At 35.0% G+C, this 23,978-nt stretch overlaps 2 protein-coding genes across 3 annotated transcripts; both read right to left on the bottom strand.

Moving 5' to 3' along the window:
* Positions 1-6,353: 6,353 nt before the first annotated feature.
* LOC127555298 (olfactory receptor 51G2-like) lies at positions 6,354-14,359 on the bottom strand. 2 transcript variants are annotated; one of them, XM_051987525.1, is made up of 2 exons: positions 14,331-14,359; positions 6,354-7,251 (listed from the first exon to the last, which is right to left on the bottom strand). In XM_051987525.1, the coding sequence occupies exons 1-2, from the start codon at positions 14,333-14,335 to the stop codon at positions 6,354-6,356; spliced, it is 903 nt and encodes a 300-aa protein (XP_051843485.1). In that variant the 5' UTR covers positions 14,336-14,359. The 2 variants fall into 2 exon arrangements, with proteins under 2 accessions (XP_051843485.1, XP_051843484.1); XM_051987524.1 differs by lacking the exon at positions 14,331-14,359 and having other exon boundaries at positions 6,354-7,295.
* An 8,659-nt stretch (positions 14,360-23,018) lies between these two features.
* LOC127557433 (olfactory receptor 51G1) lies at positions 23,019-23,978 on the bottom strand. Its single transcript, XM_051990753.1, has one exon. It carries the CDS (start codon positions 23,976-23,978, stop codon positions 23,019-23,021), a length of 960 nt encoding a protein of 319 aa, XP_051846713.1.

A 23,978-nucleotide genomic window follows, 5' to 3' on the forward strand; every position in this document is an offset into this window, starting at 1 on the left:
GTTGGAGGGAGGAGGAAAGTTCAGGTTCTTACTCTGATGAACTAAACAGCTACTGTTTTCTACAGGCAGTAGAAGCCTGGATAGGAATTCGAATGATGAATTACACAGCATCTCAAGTCTCAGAACTTGCAAGGATACTTTAAAAATAATCTAATCAAATTTTATCATTTTCCAGAGAAGAAAACTAAGATTTAGAAGAGCTATGTAATTCTCCCAGTATCACACAGTTAGTAAATAGAAAATTCAAAATTGACATGATTTTCTCTTGTCAAATTTTGGATCCTTCTACAATATAATATAGACTTAATAAACCTAATACTGAAAATATTCTCCAGAATCATACAAACCATCTTCATAACTCTAGATAAGACTTCATTTGAATTAAACCAAATTTCCCTATTTTTCCTATTCTTAAACATTTCCTGCCCAAATTATATTCCTCAATATGCCTCATTTTTGATTTCTCCTTTTTATCTTTCATGCCATTGGAAACTTCTTGCTAATATCTAGTCTTATTTACTCTTGCTTCACTTATTGTCCATCTTTCTTTTACTCTAAGGATGACTTATCACAGATAAAAAAATAGGAAAAGTAACTAGAGCATGGTAATTGTGAGAATAATAATATGGTTTTATTCTCAATATATACTGAACTTCCTGTAGAGAAATATCACATTTTTCCAGTAAATAAAAGATTCATTCCTAACCCTGACCAGAGATTGTGTCATAATCAAGGACATAGATTGAATTCTAAAATGAGGCATGAATTGCATTCTAATTCCAATCAAAGACTAAGTTCTGATGTTGATAAACCCATTTGTCCTAACCCTGTTTAAATACTGACCTTTATCATGCAATGTAACAATAATTCTTATAATAAAAAAATTATGTAGCACTTGTCATATGCCAGACACTGTGCTAAATGCTTTATAATTATTATTCTCATTTAAATTTAATCAGAGCATCCATTCCTTTTCTAATTCTTTGTTACCACCTTTGCACCAGAATGACACTGGGAGTTAGGTACTATTATTATCCTCATTTTATATGAGGATATGAGAAAACCAAGGAAAATGGAGGTAAATAACTTCTCCAAGGTCATAGTTTGTAAGTGTCTGAGTTTCAATTATCCTGACCCCAGGCCATGGCATTTTCTCTACTGGGTACTTTGCTATAAAAGAATGAACTCCAATCACAGACCAAAACTTAACCCCAACCAAGTGTCTCATAAACATTTACCATTAGTGACAAGGGAAATCAGAAAAAGATGTTATATTGTTCATTACAGATTTTCCTTACTGTTGGGTACAGAGTCTACAGAACATAGGATATTTGAATTAGGAAAGTGTAGATGATGACTTAAAACAGAACATAAAATGACAAAGCAAAAAAGGATTTTTGAATATAGAACATAGAATATTAGAGGAAAAATGTTAGGATTCTTATAAGGTGCTAAATCAGTGGAATTGATGAGATAATGATTCTCTAATTTACATGTACTTACTATAATTCCACAAGATTCACACCTTTAAGAGAGCATAAATAAGGAGGAACTGTCAGGGCCAAGAAGGATAAGCCCACTAAAGGAGAAGCCTACTAGAATCTCATTCAGAGAAAGCTAGAGGCAGAATCTGGCAGAGGCAGAGGACTAGCAGCAGGAACTCTCGGAACCAAGATTACAGAAGGCCTCCAGAAAACTAGCCGAGCCCCAAGTGAAGGAGACAAGACTTAAAAGGAGAAAATAAAGGTTTTGGATTTTAACTCCTAGCTGCATTTGGGATGATTACACTGAATTGAAAGGAAGGCTGCTCCCAGAAGCCTCCCAAGAAACCTGCTTCCACAGACTATATGACATTGATGTTGATAAACCTGTTTGTCCTAACCCTGTTTAAATACTGACTTAAGTACTGAGAAGTACTGAGAAGAACATGACATTTTGGCGCCTGAATGTGAGACAGACATGATCCTGATTTCAGTGGAAAAGTCTCAAGGAATCTAATTATTCCTGTTGGTTTTCAAATTCTGCAACAGTATCAACAATTTTTCCTCTCAGGGAATGCAATGATTTCTGCAGATTTTGTTCTTAGGTCTTCTCTTTTGTTTTGAGGTTTTTCTCTTTTTTGTCAAGCTTCATACAATGCTCATCCGCCTCCATTGTATAGCTTTTTTGAGCCTCTTGTGTGAACGAATTGTCCCCTTATACTATCCCTTTCCTCTTTTTTTCAGTATAGATCTTATTCCACTCCTTAATGTCTTTTTCTTTGATGTCATCACATCAGAATCTATTCACAATCACACCCTCAGTCCATGCGATGGCCCTTTCTGTCTGCTCCAGTGACACATAGTTTTCAAGAGTTATAGGTAATGTTTTCCTATGAAGGGATGTAAACAGTTCATCCTTTAAATATATATTTCCCCCAGTTTACTTTTTATGGTTTTCTTAAGTCCTGTGTTTATATTTTAAATTTTCTGTTTAGTTCTGTTTTTTTTTTCAATAGAAATGATTGAAAGTCTCTGACTTCATTGAAGCTCCATCTCCTCTTCTGAAAAATGATGCTGAATCTTGCTGCTGAATTAATTCTTGGTCATAACCCAAGGTCCTTTGCCTTCGGGAAAGGTCCTCCATTCCTTTATTGTAGAAGCTGCCAGATCCTGGATAATCCTAATTGCAGCTCTCTGATATTTGAATTGTTTTTGTCTGGAAGCTTACAATATTTTTTCCTTGAGATTATAGTTTTGGAGTTTTGCAACAATGTTCCTTGGAATTTTCCCAATGGGATCTCTTTCCAGAGGTGATAGATGAATTCTTTCAATAAGTATTTCCCCCTCTACTTCTAGAATATTAGGGCAGTTTTCCTTAATGACACTATTTTTAGTCTTGGTCTTCAGGTATAATTTTTAAATTGTCTCTTCTATTTACCAGGTCAGCTGTTTTTCCAATGAGGTATTTCGCATTTTCTCCCATTAGTTAGTTTGATTGATTCTTGTTGTCTCATAAAATCATTAGCTTCCATTTTCCCTGTTCTAATTTATTTTCTAGCTGTCTTACCTGTTAATTATTCCTCTTCACATTTGTAAATTGACTAAGTATATCACCAATATCCTCTTTTTTTTTCTTTTAAAAATGAATCGTAGATACCTCCCAAATGTAAAGGCCCTGTGGTGAAGCTGCTAGGTAGATCTCTTTAAAGTTTAAATCCTGTATTAATAGTATGATCTGAAGAAGTCACTTTATCTTCCTAAATCTCAGCAACCTTACCTTTTAAAAGGGAAAAATAAAAGCATCTAATTCCTGAATTTGTAAAAATTAAAGGAGATAACATATAAAAAGCTTTTTAGAACTTAAAAGTTTCATGTAAATTCAAACTATTATCATTACATATGATATATTATGAGGGGCAATCATTTCATCAGAAAGAGTACTAGAAATAACAAAATATGGGCATTAAATGCTTGGGTTGAATATTATCTTCTTGCAATTTGGTCTGCCATCATCAATACAGGAGAATACTCAATTTCAATCCCTGATTTTTTATTCTGAGTGGAGGCTGGTTTTATGAAACTGAATCAATGGAAGTAGTCAGTCAAAAGACAAACATTTAAACTTCATAATTGCACTAAGGAAAGACTTTAATGTTAGTTGCCCTGCTTAGAACTCTGCCTTCAAGAATCTACTCTTTCTGTGCCAATATGGACTTTGAATAAGCTAAATATTTTGGACTAGACAAATCTTAGAAACATCTTTATAAAAATGAATAAATTACTCTGCTTTTATGTACATCTTAATCCACATAGAGGACCTAAATATGGCAAGGAGTTAGAATTCCTCTCCAGTTTGAGGATACTGAACATGAAAACACTGGCCATCAGGACTTCTAGATCCTAAGTGAATTAGTCGTGATTTAAGTACTAGGTCTTCAGTGCCCCACACTTTATTTGAAGACTGTCCTTATTAGAAGTATGACAATTTTTCTGCACAAAATATCAGAATATGCAACATCATTAATCTGATTTCCAACAAAATTCCAGAAATTATCATTAAAGGGATGATTAGTGAATATATTAGAAGGGAAATGGTGATAATAAAATCTAGAAAAACTGTACTATGAATGAATCACAGTAGATTTATTTCTTCATTTAAAAAAATATGTTCAAAGGAATACTATAGACAGTTTATATAACTATTAATAAACCACTTGAAAAAGTGTCTAATCATATTTTCATGCAACAAATATAGAAATGTGGGCCAGAATACAGAAAAAGGGAGGACAAGAAGAGGGAAAGGAAGAGGGAGATTTAGAGAGAAAGAGAGACACAGAGAGAGAGAGAGATAGGAAACAGAGACACACATACAGAGAAAGACAAAAGGATGGGGAAGAGATGGAGAGGGAGAGAGGAGAGGGAAGAAAGGAAGGAAAAAGAGAGAAAAAACTCAAGCCATTGGGGCAAAAATAAAAGGATGACAGAGACTTTCTCTTATAGAGAACAGATGGTATTTCAGCTGAAGCCTCAGTTAAATCAAGAAACAACAAGCAACAAGCAAGTAAAATGTTTGCAACTGTTTACCTAGAGGAACGATATTCTGGAACAATCAGTAGTGGCCAAAGAACAGTAATTAAAACTGATTGTATCCTCTGGCTGAGTGATAAATTTAATAAATTGATCAAATATGGGAGCTAGGATTTTAGATTTATGCTAACCTAGAGTGTGCCTTGAAAAATCACTTATATCAGTAGGGTTGGGAGTAGAAGATGGCTCTATATGCTGTGTACATCCACTGGTATAGACTGTGTTTGTGGAGTAAACTGATTAGGGATTATTTGAGGCTAATAGAAGATACTACCAATCGAATTGATATTTTGTAATGCTATAATTATTATTTTAAAATTTTATTCTAGATTTAATGAATACCATAAAAAGAGATCATTCATATATATATAAAACAAAAAAAGAGGATTACATATGAAACTACAAATGTCTAGTGTGAACAATTTATACTTCTTAAAGTATACAATAAAATTAATACATTCTTTCAAAGTTGCTTTTACAAGGATTTTCCACAATAAAAAACAGGTCAAAGGTGAAAAACAGAATACAATATTCTTGGATGCTGGATATATCAAATGTCACAGACAGGCTTATCTACATATTGGGAGGTATCTTCCATTTCTGAAAAAGCTGTCTCAGAGACATAAAAACATATATGTGTTTTATATTTGGCATATAAATACATTTCTTATATACATATAAGCACTATATAGGCCTTTCTAAAAGTCATATTGCAGTTTTAAACCTCTATTGATGAGAAATTAGATTTTGAGAATACATTATATATATGTATATATATATATATGCATGTATGTATGTATGTATTTTATATGCTGAGAGTTGTGTTTTCAATTATTCATCACAAGATACTTTTAGAGAGCTTTTCATACATTATAATAATTATCATTTATTTAGCACATTTCACACATTATTCCCTTTAATTCTTAATACAATATTAAGTGATAAGTACAGTATGATTCCATTTTACAGATAAGAAAACAAGCTGACCAAAGTTTAGGAATTTGTCTATTTTATGAAAAGATTAAGTGTTAGAAGCAGAATCTGAATGAGGATTTCCCATAATCTGGGCTTGACACATTGTCTCCTATATCATGCTGCTACATGTTTCATCTTCACAGTTGAAAACACATGCTTCAATGATGATACAGTGGCAACATTGTTGGATTTAAAATCAGGAAGTTGTATGTTCCAATCCTCCTCTCTGACACTTAGTTTGCAATTCTGTTTCATTTTCCTCATAGGCAAAACAGAGACAATTATATGTATTGTGCTTATTTCACAAAGTTTTTTCTGAAGCTCAAATTATCTAATGAATGTAAAGTATTTGCTGTACTTGAAAGTACTATATAAACATATTGTATATCCATTTCCAACATTTGTGGGTACCCCCCAAAATGTATAGGACATAGCTCATCCATGCTTTCCTAGCCTATGCATAAAATTATTCTTCATGTCCTTCCATAAATAAGTCTTGTTGTTTTTACTATTATCACTGTTGCTGTCATTGTCATTATACATAATCATCCCAAAGTATACGCAGATGTAGGACACAAAAAATATTTTTAAGTCATGGTAAAGGAAGTTCATTATTTAATGATGATTCAAGAAGGCTTATTAAGGATCATTATGTTAGCCTGGCTGCTTTATAACTGAGTCATACTTTTCTTTATCTCTAACCCCCCATTCCCTCCATCCCCAAAATCTTATGAATCAGAAAGCTTGAAGTAGCACAATTATCAAAAAAAAAAAAAAAAAAAAAAAAATTGGTTCAAGTTTTAGTCACTGCTAGCAATGAAAAGCTTGGATAATGCGATCCCTGATCTGCTTTGTCTTAACACTGTAGACAATGGGGTTCATCAAGGGTGGAACCAACAGGTAAACAAACCCCATAACTACCTGAATCAAGTGAGGAGCTTGTTTCCCAAATCGGTGAATAACTGATAGACCTATCATAGGTATATAGAAGAGGAGTACTGCACAGATGTGAGAGACACATGTGTTTAGGGCCTTGAGACGCTCAGCCTGGGAGGCAATGGCCAACACAGTGTGGAGAATCAACACATAGGAGAGAAGGATGAGCATGGAGTCCACACCCACAGTGGAAATGATAACAAACATGCCATAAATGCTATTGGCAGTAATGTCAGCACAAGCAAGCTTCATGACTTCCTGATGGAGGCAGTAGGAGTGGGTAAGAACTTGGGACTCACAATAGGGGAAGCGTTTGAGCATGAAAGGAAGTGGAAAGATGAGTGCCACACTTCGACCCAAGGAGCCCAGTCCAATTCTGCTGACAACCCTGTTGGTAAGAATGGAGGCATATCTCAGAGGACGGCAGATGGCAATAAGGCGATCGAATGCCATGGAAAGTAGAACTGAGGACTCTAGGAAAGACAGGCAGTGGATAAAAAAGAGCTGAGCAAAGCAAGCATCATGAGCAATCTCACGAGTGCCAAATAAGAAAATACCCAGTACTGTGGGAAGAGTGCATATGGATAGGCCCAAATCTGTCATTGCCAGCATAGACAAGAAAAAATACATGGGCTCATGGAGTGAAGATTCTGTCTTGATAATGAAAAGGATCATGCAATTTCCCAAGATAGACACAAGGTACATAGAAAATATAGGGATAGAGATCCAAATGTGGATATGCTCCAGTCCAGGAAGGCCACTTAAGAGAAAGGTAGAAGGCCTAAGAGTGCTGTTTCTAAATGATTCCAGAGTCATGTTGGAGGGAAGAAGAAAGTTCAGGTTCTTACTCTGATGAAATGAACAGCTGCTGTGGGCAGGGGAAGCCTGGAAGGAATTCAAATGATGAATTATACAGCATCTCAAATCTTAGAACTTGCAAGGAAACTTAAAAATCATCCAATCAAATTTTATCCATTTTCCTGGAAATTTTCCAGATTTTCTAGATCTAGAAGTTAAGATCTAGAGAGATATATAATTTCCCCAGTATCATACAGTTAGTAAATAGAAGGTTTAAAATTGACCCTTGGTCTTTTGCTGTCAAATTTTGGGATCCTTCTGCAATGTAATATTACCTTAATAAACCTAACACTGGAAATATTTTCCAGAAGTCATCCAAACCATCTTCATACTTCTACTTCGTTTGATTTAAACCAAAATTAGGATTATATTTTTCCAAATTGTCCTCAGTATCTCTTATTTTTTATTTCTCTTTTTATCATTTACCTTATTGGAAATTTTTTGCTAATATCTAGTCTTAGTTACTTTTGCTTCAATTATTGTCTATCTTTTTTCTAGTCTACAGATGACTCTTACCACTGATAAAAAAAAAAAAATATGACAAGTAACTATAGCATGGGACTTGTGAAAAAATAACATAGGTTTAATTTCAATATATGCTGAACTTCCTATAGAGAAATATTTTATTTTTCTCCATGAAAGATTCATTCTTAACCCTGACAAGAGATTGTGTCTTAATCAAGGGCATAGATTGAACTCTAAACTCAGGCATCAGTTATAGTCTAATCTTGATCAAAGACTAAGCTCTGAAATTGGTAAAGACTGAGGCCTACTCTTGCTTAAATACTTATCTTTTATCATGTAACATAATAATTATTATTATTATAACTACATTTATGTAGCACTTGTTACATGCCAGATACTGTACTAAATGTTTTACAGTTATTATTCTCATTTAATCACAATGACACTGGGAGTTAGGTACTGTTATTATCCTCATTTTATAGCTGAGGAAACCAAAGAACATGTAGGTAGATGACTTTTCCAGGGATCATACAGTTTGGGAGTGTCTGACTTTAAGTCATCCTGACTCCAAGTCATGTCATTCTCTCTATTGCACCACCTTGCTGTCAAAGAATGAACTCAAACCCTAGCCCAGTCCAACACTTAACCCTAGCCAGATGTTTCATAAACATTTACCATAGTGACAAAGGGAAATGGGGAAAAGATATTATGTTGTTCATTGGAAGTTATCCTCACTTTTGGGGAGAAAGAGCCTATAGAACATAGACTATTTAAAATGGGAAGGCACATAAAGGTTATAGAACAAGAGATATGAGAAGTAGATTACAACTTAAAACAACATAAAATGACAAAGCAAAAAGGGATTTTTTAATATAGAACATAGAATGTTAGAGAAAAAAGGAATTTTGGAGCATAATCTATACAATGCAAAATAAACCAAAAAAAGTTATACATCAATCCCCTCACTTAACACAAAGGGAAAACAGAGGATATAAAAGTGACTTGGCTGTGAGGATATGGCAGAGCTGAGTTCTCTTGATTCCTAGCATAATGCTCTATCCATCTCCCAAAGATAATCTCTATGGGCAGGATTGTTAGTCCATACTAAAATTTTGTTTGGTATTCCTCTTATAGGTCTGTATATATACTCTCAAATACCCTCTTCTTCAGTAGTTATTTTGCTAAGCATTCATTCATCCTTCAAAATCTTAGAATCATTCTTGAATCTTCACTTTTCATAAACACACATTCAAAGGGTTACCAAGTTTTCTTCTCTAACTTTCTTTGGAAGTTCACCAATCCCCTCAAAATCTTCCTTTATATTGGTTCCTTCCCTATTATCTTAAAAAATTCTCATCTCTCCTATCAAAAGAATCAACAACTTTCACTAGAACACCCCTTCAAAATATCATCCTATTACTTTCCTCCTCTCAGTTAAAATAACTTAATAAGTTACCTCTATAACTTCTCTCTCAGTTACTCCTTAAGTCTTTGTTGTCTAACTGTTGTCCCCATCATCCAACTGAAATAGCTTTCTCCCAAGTTACCAATTATTTCTTTATTTCTAAATTAAGTATCCTTATATTGTCTAGAAGTAAACATCCCTGTCACCTTCCAGTTCTCTCCTTTCGATGTCACCTCTACATTAGTTATTATCCTTATTTTCTCTAATTAGAATAAACTTTGGCCTATACCCCTATACAATAGGCTCAGATAGATGAGCTGCTACTTTAATCTTGCCCACAATATTTAAGTACCCTCTTCTCAGTCATCTCAAATTCGTCTCCCCCCCTTTCTCCCTCTCTCCCACCTTCCCTCTTCCCCTCCTTCTCCCTTTCTGTTTCCTTGTCCCTCTTCTTCTCCATCTTCTTCTCTTTCTCCCTCTCCCTCTCTCTCTCTCTCTGTGTGTCTCTCTTTTTCTCTGACTCTGTCTCTCTCTCTCTCTTTGTATGTGTGTGTCTATCTCTCTATATCTCTCTTTTTCTCTGTGTGTGCCTTTCTCTTACTTGTCCTCTCTCTTTTTCTTCAGCTAGTATGTCAAGGATTAGCAAGAATCATCATCCATGAGAAGGATTCTGGTTAGATGGCAGAATAGATGGGCACATTTCAAGTTCTTCCCATTTACTGCACAAATAGAACAAATTTGCACCTCCGAATGAACACAAGATTGGTGAAAAATCAAGAAAACTTGGGTCAGAACCAGGGTCCTCCCAATATAACAGGAGAAGATCTGAAGAAAGACTCTGGGCTAGGAATTAACTTGTCTAAAGTGCAAATACCTCTGAACTAGCTCATCAGAAAGCTCAAGTGGGGATCCCTCAAACTAGCGAATTATGGCTAAAGCCTCAGCAGGAACCACAGAGACTTTTACCTCCCAGACTGTTTGTTGAGGCGGGCTCTGAGTCAGGGAGAACAGAGTGAACTTTGGCTGATTAGGAACACTAGGCCCAGCTGAGCCCTGGGCAAGAAGGAAGTAGTATCTGATGATTGCAGAGGCATTGGGGCTGGGATACAGCTGTCTGTGGGCACTTGAAGTTGGAGACAGTTCCTGGTCAGAAAAACACAATTCAAATACATTGGAGCTACAATTAGAATCATACAAGATTATCAGCAGCCTGAATAAAGAGCCACAGGTCCTGGAATCATATCTACTAACAATCAAAAGAACTAGGCCTGTGGCCAAAAATATATCCTGTAGAGGACTGCAACTCTGGGTAAGATATAAGAAGACTCTTCAGTCCAGAGGGAACCTGCTGACAATGTCTGGTTTGACTCCTCACCTCCCTTTGGTGCTCTCACCCTGCCTGAGAACTCAGAAAGACTGAGAACAGTGGTCATGCCCTAAGGGGAGAAGACAAGAGAGGGATCCTTGGGCGGGGGAAGGTTAAATAATAGTAAGGCAAGTTATAGAGCAGAATTCAAATTAAAAAGGCAGCAGGGATAGGAAAGACATGTGTGTGTATGTGGGATGTATGTGCATGTGTGTATATGTATGTGTATGTATATATCTACATATATACATAAATAACTTTTTTTTTTTTTTTTTTTTTTTTTACTGTAGCTTGCTTTGATGTGATGGGGAACATGAAAGGGGGAAAAAAGTTAAGTAAATAAAATTCAAAGCAGAAAAATCAAAGAACAATTTACAAATAAGTTAAGATAAAATGAACATTCATGAATATAATTTCTACTTATATATATTAAACATATATGTGATTATATATTATATTTTTATTTCATATTCCTTTTCTGTTTTATTTTTTTTCTTACTGTTTTTTTTTCAAATAAAATAAATTTTAAAAAATTATCATCTATGATATACTGGGATCTGAAGAGCAGTGATGTGCATAGCACAATCATATATATGATAGAGAATGATCCATAACATCCATCTAGAACAAAAAAATGATTGGAAGTTCAGGGGAATCCCAAATAGAGCCCTGAATCAGCAATGCTTTGAAGTTGCTATTGAAAAGAAAATCTTGCTAAATTAAGTCATATATGTCAAGAAATCAGGAAATTTTGAACTTTTTAAATTTCACACTATTGTTCCATGATCTGGGATTTCATAGCCTAAGATGATATAGAAGAAGTTCAAAGTCACAGAGAAATGAACTAGTTTGGAAAAAGACGTGCAGGAAGAAATATGAGAGAGATAAGTTTATGAAGTTTAGATAAAGTAGATGGAGCCTGTTGTATAATTTGGAAAGGTGTCTAGAAGTGTACTGTTTAGGTCAGTGGTCCCTCTTTGGGGTGGATTCTTGAGCATCTTGACATTTTAATATTTGTCCTAGTTTCTTGAATCTTATTGATCATGAACATTAATACAATGTAACTTGAAAATTATTTTACTAAACCTCATTAGTACTACACAAATTTAGGGTCTTTATCAGAAATGAAGTCAAGAATAAATAGAGTTTTGTCAAGCTGATTTTATCATGTCTGACTTAAAATCATTTGAGGTTTTCTTGGCAAAGATAATGGAGTGATTTACCATTTCCTTCTCAGTGCATAGATGAAGAATCGGAGGCAAACAAGATTAAATAACTTGCCCAGGGTCACATAGCTTCTGAAGCTATTTTGATGCAATGCTTGTTTCCTAATTCAGTGTTTTATCCATTGTGCCTCCTAGCTACCCTTAAATAGACTTAGGATCTCATAAATAAAAGGAGGTTAAGAGGGACTTTAAAACAGGAATGGCAATTACAAAATGGGAAGTAAGTAGTAATCCAAGTTTTACAGAGACATTTTTATAAAGAGAAATTCATTATGTGCATAGCTTTAATTATGAATAAGATTATTGTATTCAACTGAAATGTACTTCCTTGCAACTTTTAGTCTTCGGTCTTAGTTCTCTCTTGAAACACAGAGAGTAAGTCTAATTCCTCTGCCACATGAAAGCACTTCAAATATTTGAAAATGGTGACCATCCCTGAAAAGGACTTTACTAATCTCATCAATGTAAAGATTCAAGACACCTCTGACAGACATATGATAAAAAGTTCTATCCATACCCAGAAAAATTACTGCTTGTGTCTGGATACAGATTGAATTATATTTTAAAATTTTATTTTTCTTGAGGGTTTTTTTGGGGGGGAGGGAGGAAACATGTTTTTTTTTTTTTCCCACAACATGACTTTTATGGAAATGTGTACATAACTTCCCATGTGCCTTCACAATGAGGAGGATCTGCTAGGGGTTTAATCATGAAATGGTTTAATGTAACCTATAGTGTTTTTCTCTACTTTTAAGTCCAGGACTGTTTCCTTTTTTCTCTACCCCTAGGCTTGGAATCTGAAGCACAGAGCTGATAGGTCTAAAGTATGTTGAACAAATCCACAGATTGAATACCATCCACTTGCCACTTTATACTCACTCATATCATTCCGATCCAGAAGCTCTGAATTCACAGGGAAAGAATGGGAATATCCAAGTCCTTAGAACCTGTTTAAATGAGTGATAGACAATGAAAACTGCTATAATAGAGAGTTTGTGAGTTTGGTAGGAAGATGACAGAAAAGTGGCTATAGTAATGAACAAAGTGACAAACAATTGAAACTGATGAAATATGAGCAAGGAGGTCTAGCTAAATGACAGTTTGTGGAATATTACTCCTTGGTCTTTGCCATATTACTAAAGCTTTCAATCTTCTTACCTTCTGGCTTCATGTCTTCATTATAGCTTTTAACCTTCTTCAGACAAAGTTGCCCTTAGCATTTAAATTTTAATATCTGTGGCATTGAGATCCTATAAATGAGTGGAAGGGAAGTGGGGAATAAGGGAACAGATCATAATACCCAATAGGATAAATGACAAAAAAAGGCTATGTTCTCTGCTCTATGGGAGTTTGGTAAAGCTATAGGGAGAGAAAGAACATAATGTCATCCCCTGGTGGAATTTAGGCCTTGGGGAATAGGAAGAAGCAAGCCCAGATTTTAGTGATTTATTGCTCTATGTCTAACTAGAAGAAAATCTGAAGTGGATTATCCTTGCTTTTATCCTGTGGTTTTATCCTTGGTCCCATGATAATTAATATTTTTGAAAATCACTTGGGTAAAAGTATAGAAAGCATATTTATCAGATTTATGGGTGACAAAAAGCTAGTCAATAATATTAATATATTGGATAACCAAGTCAGGATCTACAAGGATTAAAAACTGAGAGACTGGATTTTGAAAAGTAAAATTTAACCAGCATTACATGATATCTTGGCCTTCAAATAAAAAAAAATACCACCTTTAGAAATATAGACTAAGGAAAAGAGGCTAGTCAATAATTTCTATGAAAATACTGCAGTAGAGAAAAGGAGGTACAGTAGATTACAAAGTTAATATGAGCAGGAGAATACAGAGAGGACTGGTGAGACTGACATGAAATGATGCTAAGTGAAATGAGCAGAACCAGGAGATCATTATATACCTCAACAATGATGAGGATGTATTCTGATGGAAGTGGATCTCTTTGATAAAGAGAGCTAATTTAGTTTCAATTAATCAAGGATGGACAGAAGTAGCTACACCCAAAGAAAGAACACTGGGAAATGAATATAAACTGTGTATATTTTTGTTTTTCTTCCCGGGTTATTTATGCCTTCTGAATCCAATTCTCCTTGTGCAACAAGAGAACTGTTCTGTTCTGCACACATATATTGTATCTAGGATATAATGTAACCTATTTAACATGTAAAGGACTGCTTGCCTTGTGGAGGGAGGGAGGGGAAAAATCGAAACAGAAGTGAGTGCAAGGGATAATGTTGTAAAAAATTACCCTGGCATGGGTTCTGTCAATAAAAAGTTATTTAAAAAATAAAAATTAAAAAAAAAGTTAATATGATTCTACAGCTTGACATAACAGCCCCAGAAAGGTATGATCTTAGGATGCATGAGAAAAGACAATATTTAAGACTACAGAGTTGATTATTCCATTTTCTTCTGTCCACCTTAAGTACCTGTTAAGTTCCAGGCATCAAGTTTTAAAAGGGCATTGACAAACTTGAATATAAAACCTAGATTGTAGGTATGAAGAAATGACATATAAACAGTCTTTGATAGATTGGAATTAAGGCAAAATTATCTGTATTTACTGGAGGGGTTTTGAAATAAAAATACCATTAGGCTTTGTTTTTTGTTTTTTTTTTCTCCCAGACGCTCACCTAGAGCCACAAAGAGGGTAAAAGGATAGAATTTAAAAAAACAAAAACAACAACAACAACAAAAAAAAAAACAGAGTATTTTTATTTTTTATTTTTGGTTGTGATTCTGAAAAAGAAAAATAATTTTAAAACTCCATTTCTAAATTTTAGAGCTGTACAGAAGTAAAATACATGACCTCACGATGTTATGTGATCTCTAATATTATAAATCTTCTCTTAAATCTAACTAAATCTAACTCTTAAAGTTAGATAACCAATCAATCAGGTGGTTACTAATTACCTGGCATATTCCAGGCACTGCACTATTCAATAGGAACATAAATAAAAAAAATGAAACAATTTCTACTCTAAGTAAACTTATATTGTAATGGGAGAGACAAGCATGTGTACATACCAGATAGATACTTGAAGACAATGTATATGTGTGTGTGTATGTGTGTATAAATAGTTAGATCTATCTATCTGTCTGTCTGTCTATCATTAATACAGGAAAACACTCAAGTTCAATCCCAGATATTTAACCCTGAATAGTGGCTGAGTTTATGAAACTGAATCAATAGAACAAACATTTAAGCTTCATAATTGCACTAAGGATAGTTAGTTAGTTGTTCTGCTGAGAACTCTACCTTTAGGAATCCAATCTTTCTGTGCTATTATGGACTTTGAATAAGCCAAATATCTTAGATTGGACAAATCCTTGAAATATCTTTTATGAAAAGGAATGAATTCTTTTGTTGTTATGTATATCCTAATCTATGTAGATGATCTAAATGTGACAAGAAAGAGTTTGAGTTCCTCTCTATCAGGACTTCTAGATCCTAAATGAGACTCATGATGTAAGTACTGGGTCTTCAGTGCCCCAAACTTCATTTGAAGACTGTCCTTACTAGAAATATGACTTATATTGAATGGGGAGATTGTTGTATTGTCTATATTCCTTTGTTCACTCAAAGAAGAAACATTTGTGGTGCATGAATCCAAACTCGACTCTGATACAACTCTTGGCTTTGAAATTGCTTGTGAACTACCTGAGCAGTGGGAAGATGTGTTGATCTAAAAGAAATGATGGATTTAAGCCTATGTTTAAATATTTTATTATGTAATGTTTTTGTTTTATTTATTTATTTTTTGTTCCTATGACAACAACACAGAATTTTTTTTTTTTTTTTTTTTTTTTTGATAAGGCAATTGAGGTTAAGTGACTTTTACCCAGGGCCATACAGTTAGGAATTGTTAAGTATCTGAGACCAGATTTGAGCTCAGGAAGAATGTTATTCTTTTGAACATGTTGTATCTACTTGAATGGGAAATAGCTTCATTATGTGTGGTGACATAAGTAGGTTTCTGTGAAGCATGGCAAATTTGGGGAAGAGATTAGATTTTGCCAGTCAAGTACAGATCTCACAACTGATTCTTGTTTGATAAATCCTCACTAATCCTATCCTTTTTGAAGTGACAAGTCAGGATAGTCACCAAGAAAGAATTAGAATCATCTTGGTAGTTACCCAGCATTCTTTTTTTTTTTTTTTTGGATATAGTCAGCCTAATAGATATTAATGACACTTGGTGTTTAGGAAAGCTAAACTGAAAAGGGGTTGTCTAAAACTGTATATGGAGAAAAGAGATAGAACAAAGAAGAGTTAGGACAATTGATACATGGGAGTATGCATTTATGCTCTCTCTCTCTCTCTCTCTCTCTCTCTCACACACACACACACACACACACACACACACACACACACAAAATTATATTTGGACTGGAAAGGATAGATTAAAAAAAAATAGCTGAGAGAGAACTGATGCCTAACATAATTAATGAGATAAAGAAGATAAGGAACTACCTAGCTGCTTTTGATAAGTTAAAGTCACTAGGTCCAGTTATACTGTATTCTTGGGAATAAAGAAAAAAAATTGATCGGTATGATTACTAAGTTTCTGGCAATGATCTTCAAGGGTTTATAGGGTTAGAGGACAAGCACTGCAAGCCTTAAGGGCAAATATTCATCCTTTTTTTTTCAAAAAAGGAAATATTAAAAATAGCTATCATTTGCATAGGTCTTTCAGATTATAAAACTCTTTACAATTATATAGATGGATAATTATATGTTTTTCTGCACAAAATATCAGAATATGAGATATCAGTAAATTTATTTGATTTCTAACAAGATCCCAGAAATTATCAGTAAAGGGATGGTTAGTGAATATATTAGAAAGGAAACCGTGATGATAAAATCTAAAATGACTGTACCATGAATGAGTCACAATAGATTTATTTCTTCATTTAAAAAACTGTTCAAAGGAATATATAGTATATAGGTTCTTTCCCTATTACCCAACCTAGCTATCATGGCCACCAGTCCATAGATGCAATTGAAAGGAATATCAGACAGGTATTGTTCATTACAACTTTATGAATACTGGGAAGATGGATTATACACTGGCATCACAGTATTAGAGAAATAGCATTAGGGAAGTCACCCTATGAGCTACTACTGGCAGCCTAGTCTACTAGACTTTGTAGCTGTTCAGCACTGAATGCTACTTCAGAAGAAAGAAGATATAGTTACCCACGTATTAAAGGCCATAGTCACAAACACTGAAGACTCCAAGAAAGAAAAGGAGTGGATGAAAATACCTAATAGAAGCAACCAACTATGAAAATCCAGCAGGAATCAACTAGAAGATAGTTAATATACTGGGTAGGATGGAGAGGTCCAAATCCAGGTCAAAGGCTTTAAAAAGGGCTAGGGAGCAAGTCATTGGCTCTTGAAGGTTGTGGTCAATTCAGAATACATGTAGAATTAAAGTGTAGAATCAAGGAGGGAGAGAAGGTAATTAAACAAGGGATAACCAGCCAAATGTGTAGGACAGGTAGTTGCTAAAGTGTCCCTAGAGTTAGTAAGACATCTCCTTGAGTTCAAATCTGGGATCAGACACTAGCAGTGTGATCCTAGGCAAGTCACTGAATCTTATTTGCCTGTTTCCTCATCTATAAAATGAGCTGCAGAAGAAAGTGTCAAATCATTTCAGTATTTTTGCCAAGAAAACCTCAAATGTAGTCATGTATTCATGACTAAAAAATGACTGAATAACAACAATAAGAAAAGCCAAAATGGAAGTTGCTGAGGAATACATGAAAGATAAGGGTGGTCAACAAAGCACTATTATTAAAAAGCAGAGGCAAAATTGGAGATGAAAAAAGCTTATGACCAGAACTTTTGTGAGAGGGAATGTATAACACACTGATAATCATTTCAATTCAAATCTTATTCATTCCATGCCTATCTGCCTGGGGAATCTATCATATCTATCATAATTTATCATCTTACACCTAAAGAGTGTTTTCTTCCTTTCAAAATGTTTGATTTTTGTTCATTTTTTGCCTTTTAACTAATACGACTTTTATAGAATCCCTGAAATCTCAGTTATAGAATCAGCTTCAGAGATCATGTCTAAAGGATAAGATGAATAGTAATTTTACAATGACCATAAAAGGAAGTTAAAGCAAGTATTATTATTATTTCCACCTAGTCAGTAGAAAAACAGCTATGAAACTGCAGGCTAAATGATCTCTCAAAGTGAATTAATGAGAGATCTGGTTCCAAGTCTCCCAATTCTGAATCTAGTGCTCCTTTTCTTATACCATAGTCCTTCTTGCAGATGATAAGAAGACTATCTTTATTAACCAAGACTAAGACTAACCCCTCTGCTCATCTAGGTAGGAAACAAAATTTGTCTTTGGCAGAATTTTATCTTTTCCCTTTCTTTTTTTCCATCCTGATCTTAACTCCCTATTCATTTTTCAAATTGCACCTCGACATAGGACTCATAAGTTCATACTAAATTGCTCCTGATCTTTCCTTGAACAGTTAGGGTAAGAAGGGGTTCTAGAATTTTGGATTTTCACTCTCTCCTGCCTGCTATCAGCAGTTTTTCTCTGATTCACTTGCAGTATGGAAGGAATAGCAGAATACTTGTCATGTCTCCCTTCCCATAGACCTTTCTTGTTAGTCAAAGTTATGTTAAAACTAGTTAGTCAAAGGAATGAATCTCTAATTGCAGTACAGGAGAGACATATTATGGGACAGGGGCAAAGACTTCAAGTTGTGAATGCCAGCTCTCCTTCTGGATAAGGATAACAGTGACATTGAGCAGCTAGGAGCACTAAGTCTGTAATTAGAAAGATTCATCTTCACATTTTGAAATTTGGTCTCAGACATTTACAGATTATGTGACCCTGGGCAGCTCATTACCCTTTTTGCTTCAGTTTCTTCATCTATGAAATGAGCTGGAGTAGGAAATGGAGAACCAGTATCATTTTCAAGAAAACCCTCAAACAGCTTCACGGAGAGTTGAATACTGCTGAAGTTATTTCATATCCATAACAAAACTCACTAACTTGTTTGGTTCTGTCAATCTTCCCATTCTCTTTTGTAATGATCCAGGGAACAAAATTGTACTGACTTACTCCAATTCTTCCCAAGACCCCTTACTTACAATAAACAGCTGCTTCCTCCCTTTCTTAGTCTTCCTTCTTTCAACATGAGTATTAACCTTGATTTTTATTATAGTTAACCTAAATTTCTTTTATCTTACCCTAGGACCAGTCTGGAATTCTTGTGATCCACTCATACATTTATATCACATGATTTCTGTATGTCTCTCTTCCACTTATTCATTTTACCTTAGGACAGCTCTTTCACAGCTCTACATTCTAATTATTTGGTTTTATATATAAACAAATTATTTTGTCATAGTCCTCTGGTATAAGGAAGGCTCTTCAGGAAGGTTTTAGAGTACCTCTATTGACATTTAGATTCACAGTGCTTTACTCCACAGTGTAGATGTGGCTGCCAATAGGTTAAATCCTTGTCAAGGTATACAGTTTTTGCCTAAGGAAAATCTTTTAGATTAGGTGGAGATGTTCAGGAAAACAACCTCTTAATGAGTTGGAGTGCTGAGCATAACATATAAGACAATAGGAGTCAGTTCAATAAAAAGTTTTATTGCAAGCAAAGGGAAGAGAAGAAAGGGGACATAGGAAAGGGGACCAAATATTCAACTTAGGCACATGCAATGCAAAGTATAACTCGCACAAAGACAGGGCTGTATTGGGGATCACAGAAACACAAGTACATTTAATTGTATACAAAGCCTTAAAAATTTACTCACCACACATTTATTACTTTTTTTTTTTTCAAGTTAATACTATAGTTTCCCTTAGAGGAGACTGTAATGGTGGTCTCAAGTCCACTAGCCTGAACTCATCATAACTATTAAACAGAAAAAAAATTAACATGATAGAAAGTTGGTGTGTTTACCTACCAATCAATTGATTGGTAAAGCAACTAACATTTACTAAAGTTGACTTTGTACAAGCTACTGGGATAGGACCCGGGGATAAAAAAAAAAAAAATGAAAACGCCTTTGTCCTGAAGATTGCTAAGAGAATAATGGTGCATGAGCTTAGAAATATTCAACCACATTAGAAGAGTTTTTAGTATGTAGTCTGAGGAGTATGAACTCTGCTCATGAACTTTTCATGAACTATTCATTGAATTTGGAATGAGAAAACTCAGGCTAATTTCCTATGTTTATGATATATCTAGGGGCAGCTAGTGAGTGAGTGCCAGGCCTAGACTCAAGAAAACTCATGTTCTTTACTTCAAATCTGGCCTTAGATACTTAACTGTGTGACCCTCAGCAAGTCACTTAATCCTGTTTGCCTCAGTTTCTTCATCTGTCAAATGAAATGTAGAAGGAAATGGAAAAGTACTCCAGTATTTTTGCCAAGAAAACCCTACATAAAGTCATGAAGCATTGGATATAACAGAAATAAATGAGCAGTGACAATATGATTTGTACTTTTTAATATAATTTTTTAAAAATTTAAACAAATATAAAATGGGAAAAAAATTAAAAATTGCCATGTACACACCATGCCATAGGTGAGGATTCAATAAAAAACAATGAATTCTTATTTACCAATATAATAAATATTACATATCATTTTCAAAGCTGTACAGATTTTCTTTGCTTTCATATTGGTTTTCTTTTGTTCTCTACATGCAATTTTTATTTTATTTTTTCACCTCCCTCCATTTTCTCCCCCTCAGAAAATTACAAGTAAGCCTGGAAACACACACACACATACATATGCACATATACATATATGTGTATATACATATACATACATCCATGGATATCTATAAACATAGATAAAAATATGTATAATTAACCAAATATACAATAGACCATACGATGCTTATTTTTATCTGTCATCTGTCATCAAGCCTTTTTTTAAACTGCCCAGCTATAAATGACAGTCATAAAAGAACTGGTAATATTTTCATATATAAGAAGTAAACCAATCCACCTTATTGAGTCCCTTATATTTGATCTTTAATGTTTACCTTACATATCTCCTGCATGTTATATGTCAATTTTCCTCTTAAATTCAAGGCTTTTTGTCACAAAAAAATTGAAAGTCTTTCAGTTCACTAAATATCTTTTCTTTTTTTTCAGAATTACAGTAATTTTGCTGGTATGTTATTCTTGGTTGTAACTTCAGCTCTTTTGCTCTATAGAATATAATATTCCATGACTTATTAACAGAGTAAGTGTTAGGTCTTGTGTAATCCTTATTGTGGCGTCATGATATTTAATTTTTCTTTCTTCCAGCTTCCAACATTTTTTCCTTAACCTGGGAGCTTTGAAACTTGACTATGATATTCCTTTCAATTTTTTTCCTTAATTCTCTTTCAGGTAGTGACTTGTGGATGTTTTCTATTTCTGCTTTACTTTCTCATTCTAGAAATTCAAAATGATTTTCCTTGATAATATCTTGTAATAGTGTATCAATAGTCTTTTATTTATTGTACTTCAGGAAGTCCAACTATATTTAAAATAGTTCTCCTCAAATTGATCTCTCAATCAATTGTTTTTTTCTGACGAAATACCTCTATTTTTTTTTTTTTGGCGTTGTTTTATGATTTCTCATTGTCTTAGAAGGTCATTTACTTCCCCTTGCCCAATTTTAGTTTTCAAGGAATTGTCTTCTTCCTTGTCTTTTTAAAAATTCTTTATTTCAATCTGATTGACTTTATTTTTATAATTGTTTTGATTTTCTTGGATTTCTCTTTATTTTATTTTCCTCAATATCTCTTTAATTTTTAAAGTCCTTTTTGTGTTCCTCCAAGAAGACACTTTTCATGCTAGGGACCATTTGACATTTCTCATTGAAAAAGGAATGGCTTTTTAAACTCCATTATCTTCCTCAGAATATGTACTTTTCTATCCCCATAATTACTATTAAGATTGGATTCATTTACCTTTGCTTATTTATTTTTACTTATTTTTTTAATTTTGTGTTTTTAGTAGCAATGAGTAGTCTTAATATGGGGAATGATGTCCTAAATCTCAGGTCCTTCTTACTGTTATTACCTGAGCTTTATCTCAGGGCCCACCCTTGACTCTCCTTTTCATTCCTAAGTCACAGCAAGGGCCCTGCCCACAGGCCTACAAATGATTTTTGCTTTCCGCAGTTTCTCCAGTGGCTGCATACTATAATTGTCCTCTCTGCTTTTGAACTGAAACTAGGGACTCTGTTCTACTGAAAGTGACCATAGCCATCAGGGTTCCTGACCCTCACTACTGCATTCACCAGATATGTGGTAACTCCTCCCTATAGTCACAGTGCAAGATGTAGCTGTGCTTGGCATTTCTCTACAATGGAAGGTCCTTCAAATGTCTGCTTATCTGTCAGACCCACATACTGTCTGTAAAATGAAAGTTTCTAAGGTTGAGGCTACCTCTCAACTCATATGCTCCCAGGACTTGTTGTTTCTTGATTCTGCAGAGTTGGCTTGAGGGTGTTAAGACCAAATTAATTAAGAGCAAAGCTCTATCCTAGGAAGCTGAATCTTTTCTGGGGTCTTCTCAAATTGTTTTAGAACAACTTTTTACCTCTTATTTATTTCTACTGCTCTAAGGTGATTGTGTGTGTGTGTGTGTGTGTGTGTAGAGAAAATTTGGAAAGCAGAAAGTTTCCTGGTCTACTTCATCATCTTTCCAGAATCCTCCTCACCAATATGATTTACTATGTGGTCTTCAGCAAATCATTTAACCTTTCTTGGTCTCAGTTTGATTATAGACATAATTAGGAGTTAGTATCCAATAGTCTCTAAGATCTCTTTCAGGAATAAATTTAGATTCGGTGAAAATTACAGATAGGAATTGTCCTTATTTCTCACTTCTGATCTTTTCTTCTTGGCCTCAAAGTCCACAAAAAAATTTGCCAAAGCAGAAAGATAATTTTTGTTCTATCCACTATTTAATATAAAATATAATCCATTGAAAAGGATAATTAGCAGGGTGCTTAGTAGGTATAATGTGGGATAATCACCTTCCAGTGCAAATGCACTTTCAAAGCAGGCTAGAGACCAGAGAACAACTTAGTCTGTTTTATTAAAACAACAACAACAACAACAATAGCATCAACACCCTAACAACATCAACAACAAACTTCCAGGACCTTCCTTCCCAGATTCTCCACCAGTCTACCCTTAGCGATTGCTACTCAGACTCTGCATAAAACTAAACTTCTTGATAATTCTCTGCCTGATCTGCTTGGTTTTCACACTGTAAACAATAGGGTTCATCAGAGGTGGGACCAAAAGATAAACATAGGACATGAGCAAGTGGACAATACGGGGCAGATGCTCACCAAAGCGATGCACTAGGGATAAACCAATCATAGGGATATAGAAAAGAAGTACCGCACAGATATGGGAGACACAGGTATTGAGGGCTCGGAGGCGCTCCTCGCGGGAAGCAATGCTCAGCACTGTACGAAGAATTAGAGCATAGGAGAGAAAGATGAGCAAGGAGTCCACACCCACTGTACAAGCAACCACAAAGAGGCCATAGATATGATTGACTATGATGCTAGAGCAGGCCAGTTTCATGATCTCCAGGTGAAGGCAATAAGCATGGGCCAATACATGAGAACGGCAGTAGTGAAAGCGTTTCAGAAGAAAGGGTAGAGGAAGGATCAGCAGCGCACTGCGCAATACAGAACATAGCCCCATCTTCACTATCCGGCCAGGTGTCAGGAGGGTTCCATATCGCAGTGGGTTACAGATAGCCACATAGCGATCTATGGACATGGAGAGCAGCACTGAGGATTCCACCAGGGACAGGGTATGGATGAAGAAGAGCTGAGTGAAGCAGGCAGGGATGCCGATCTCTCGAAAATCAAACCAGAAAATGCCCAGCACAGTGGGTAATGTGGAAAAGCACAAACCTAGGTCAGTGAGGGCTAGCATAGCCAGAAAGTAATACATAGGCTCATGGAGTGTTGCATCTGTGCGGATGACATGAAGGATGGTGATGTTTCCCACAATTACTGTCAAGTAGATAGTGCAGAAGGGAATGGAGATCAAACCATGCAGACTTTCTAGTCCTCTGAATCCAGTCAGGAAGAAGGAGGCTGATTGGAGACTGCTGTTTTCTGAAGTCAACAT

Source organism: Antechinus flavipes, chromosome 3 (genome assembly GCF_016432865.1).
Source record: "Antechinus flavipes isolate AdamAnt ecotype Samford, QLD, Australia chromosome 3, AdamAnt_v2, whole genome shotgun sequence".
NCBI lineage: Eukaryota > Metazoa > Chordata > Mammalia > Dasyuromorphia > Dasyuridae > Antechinus > Antechinus flavipes.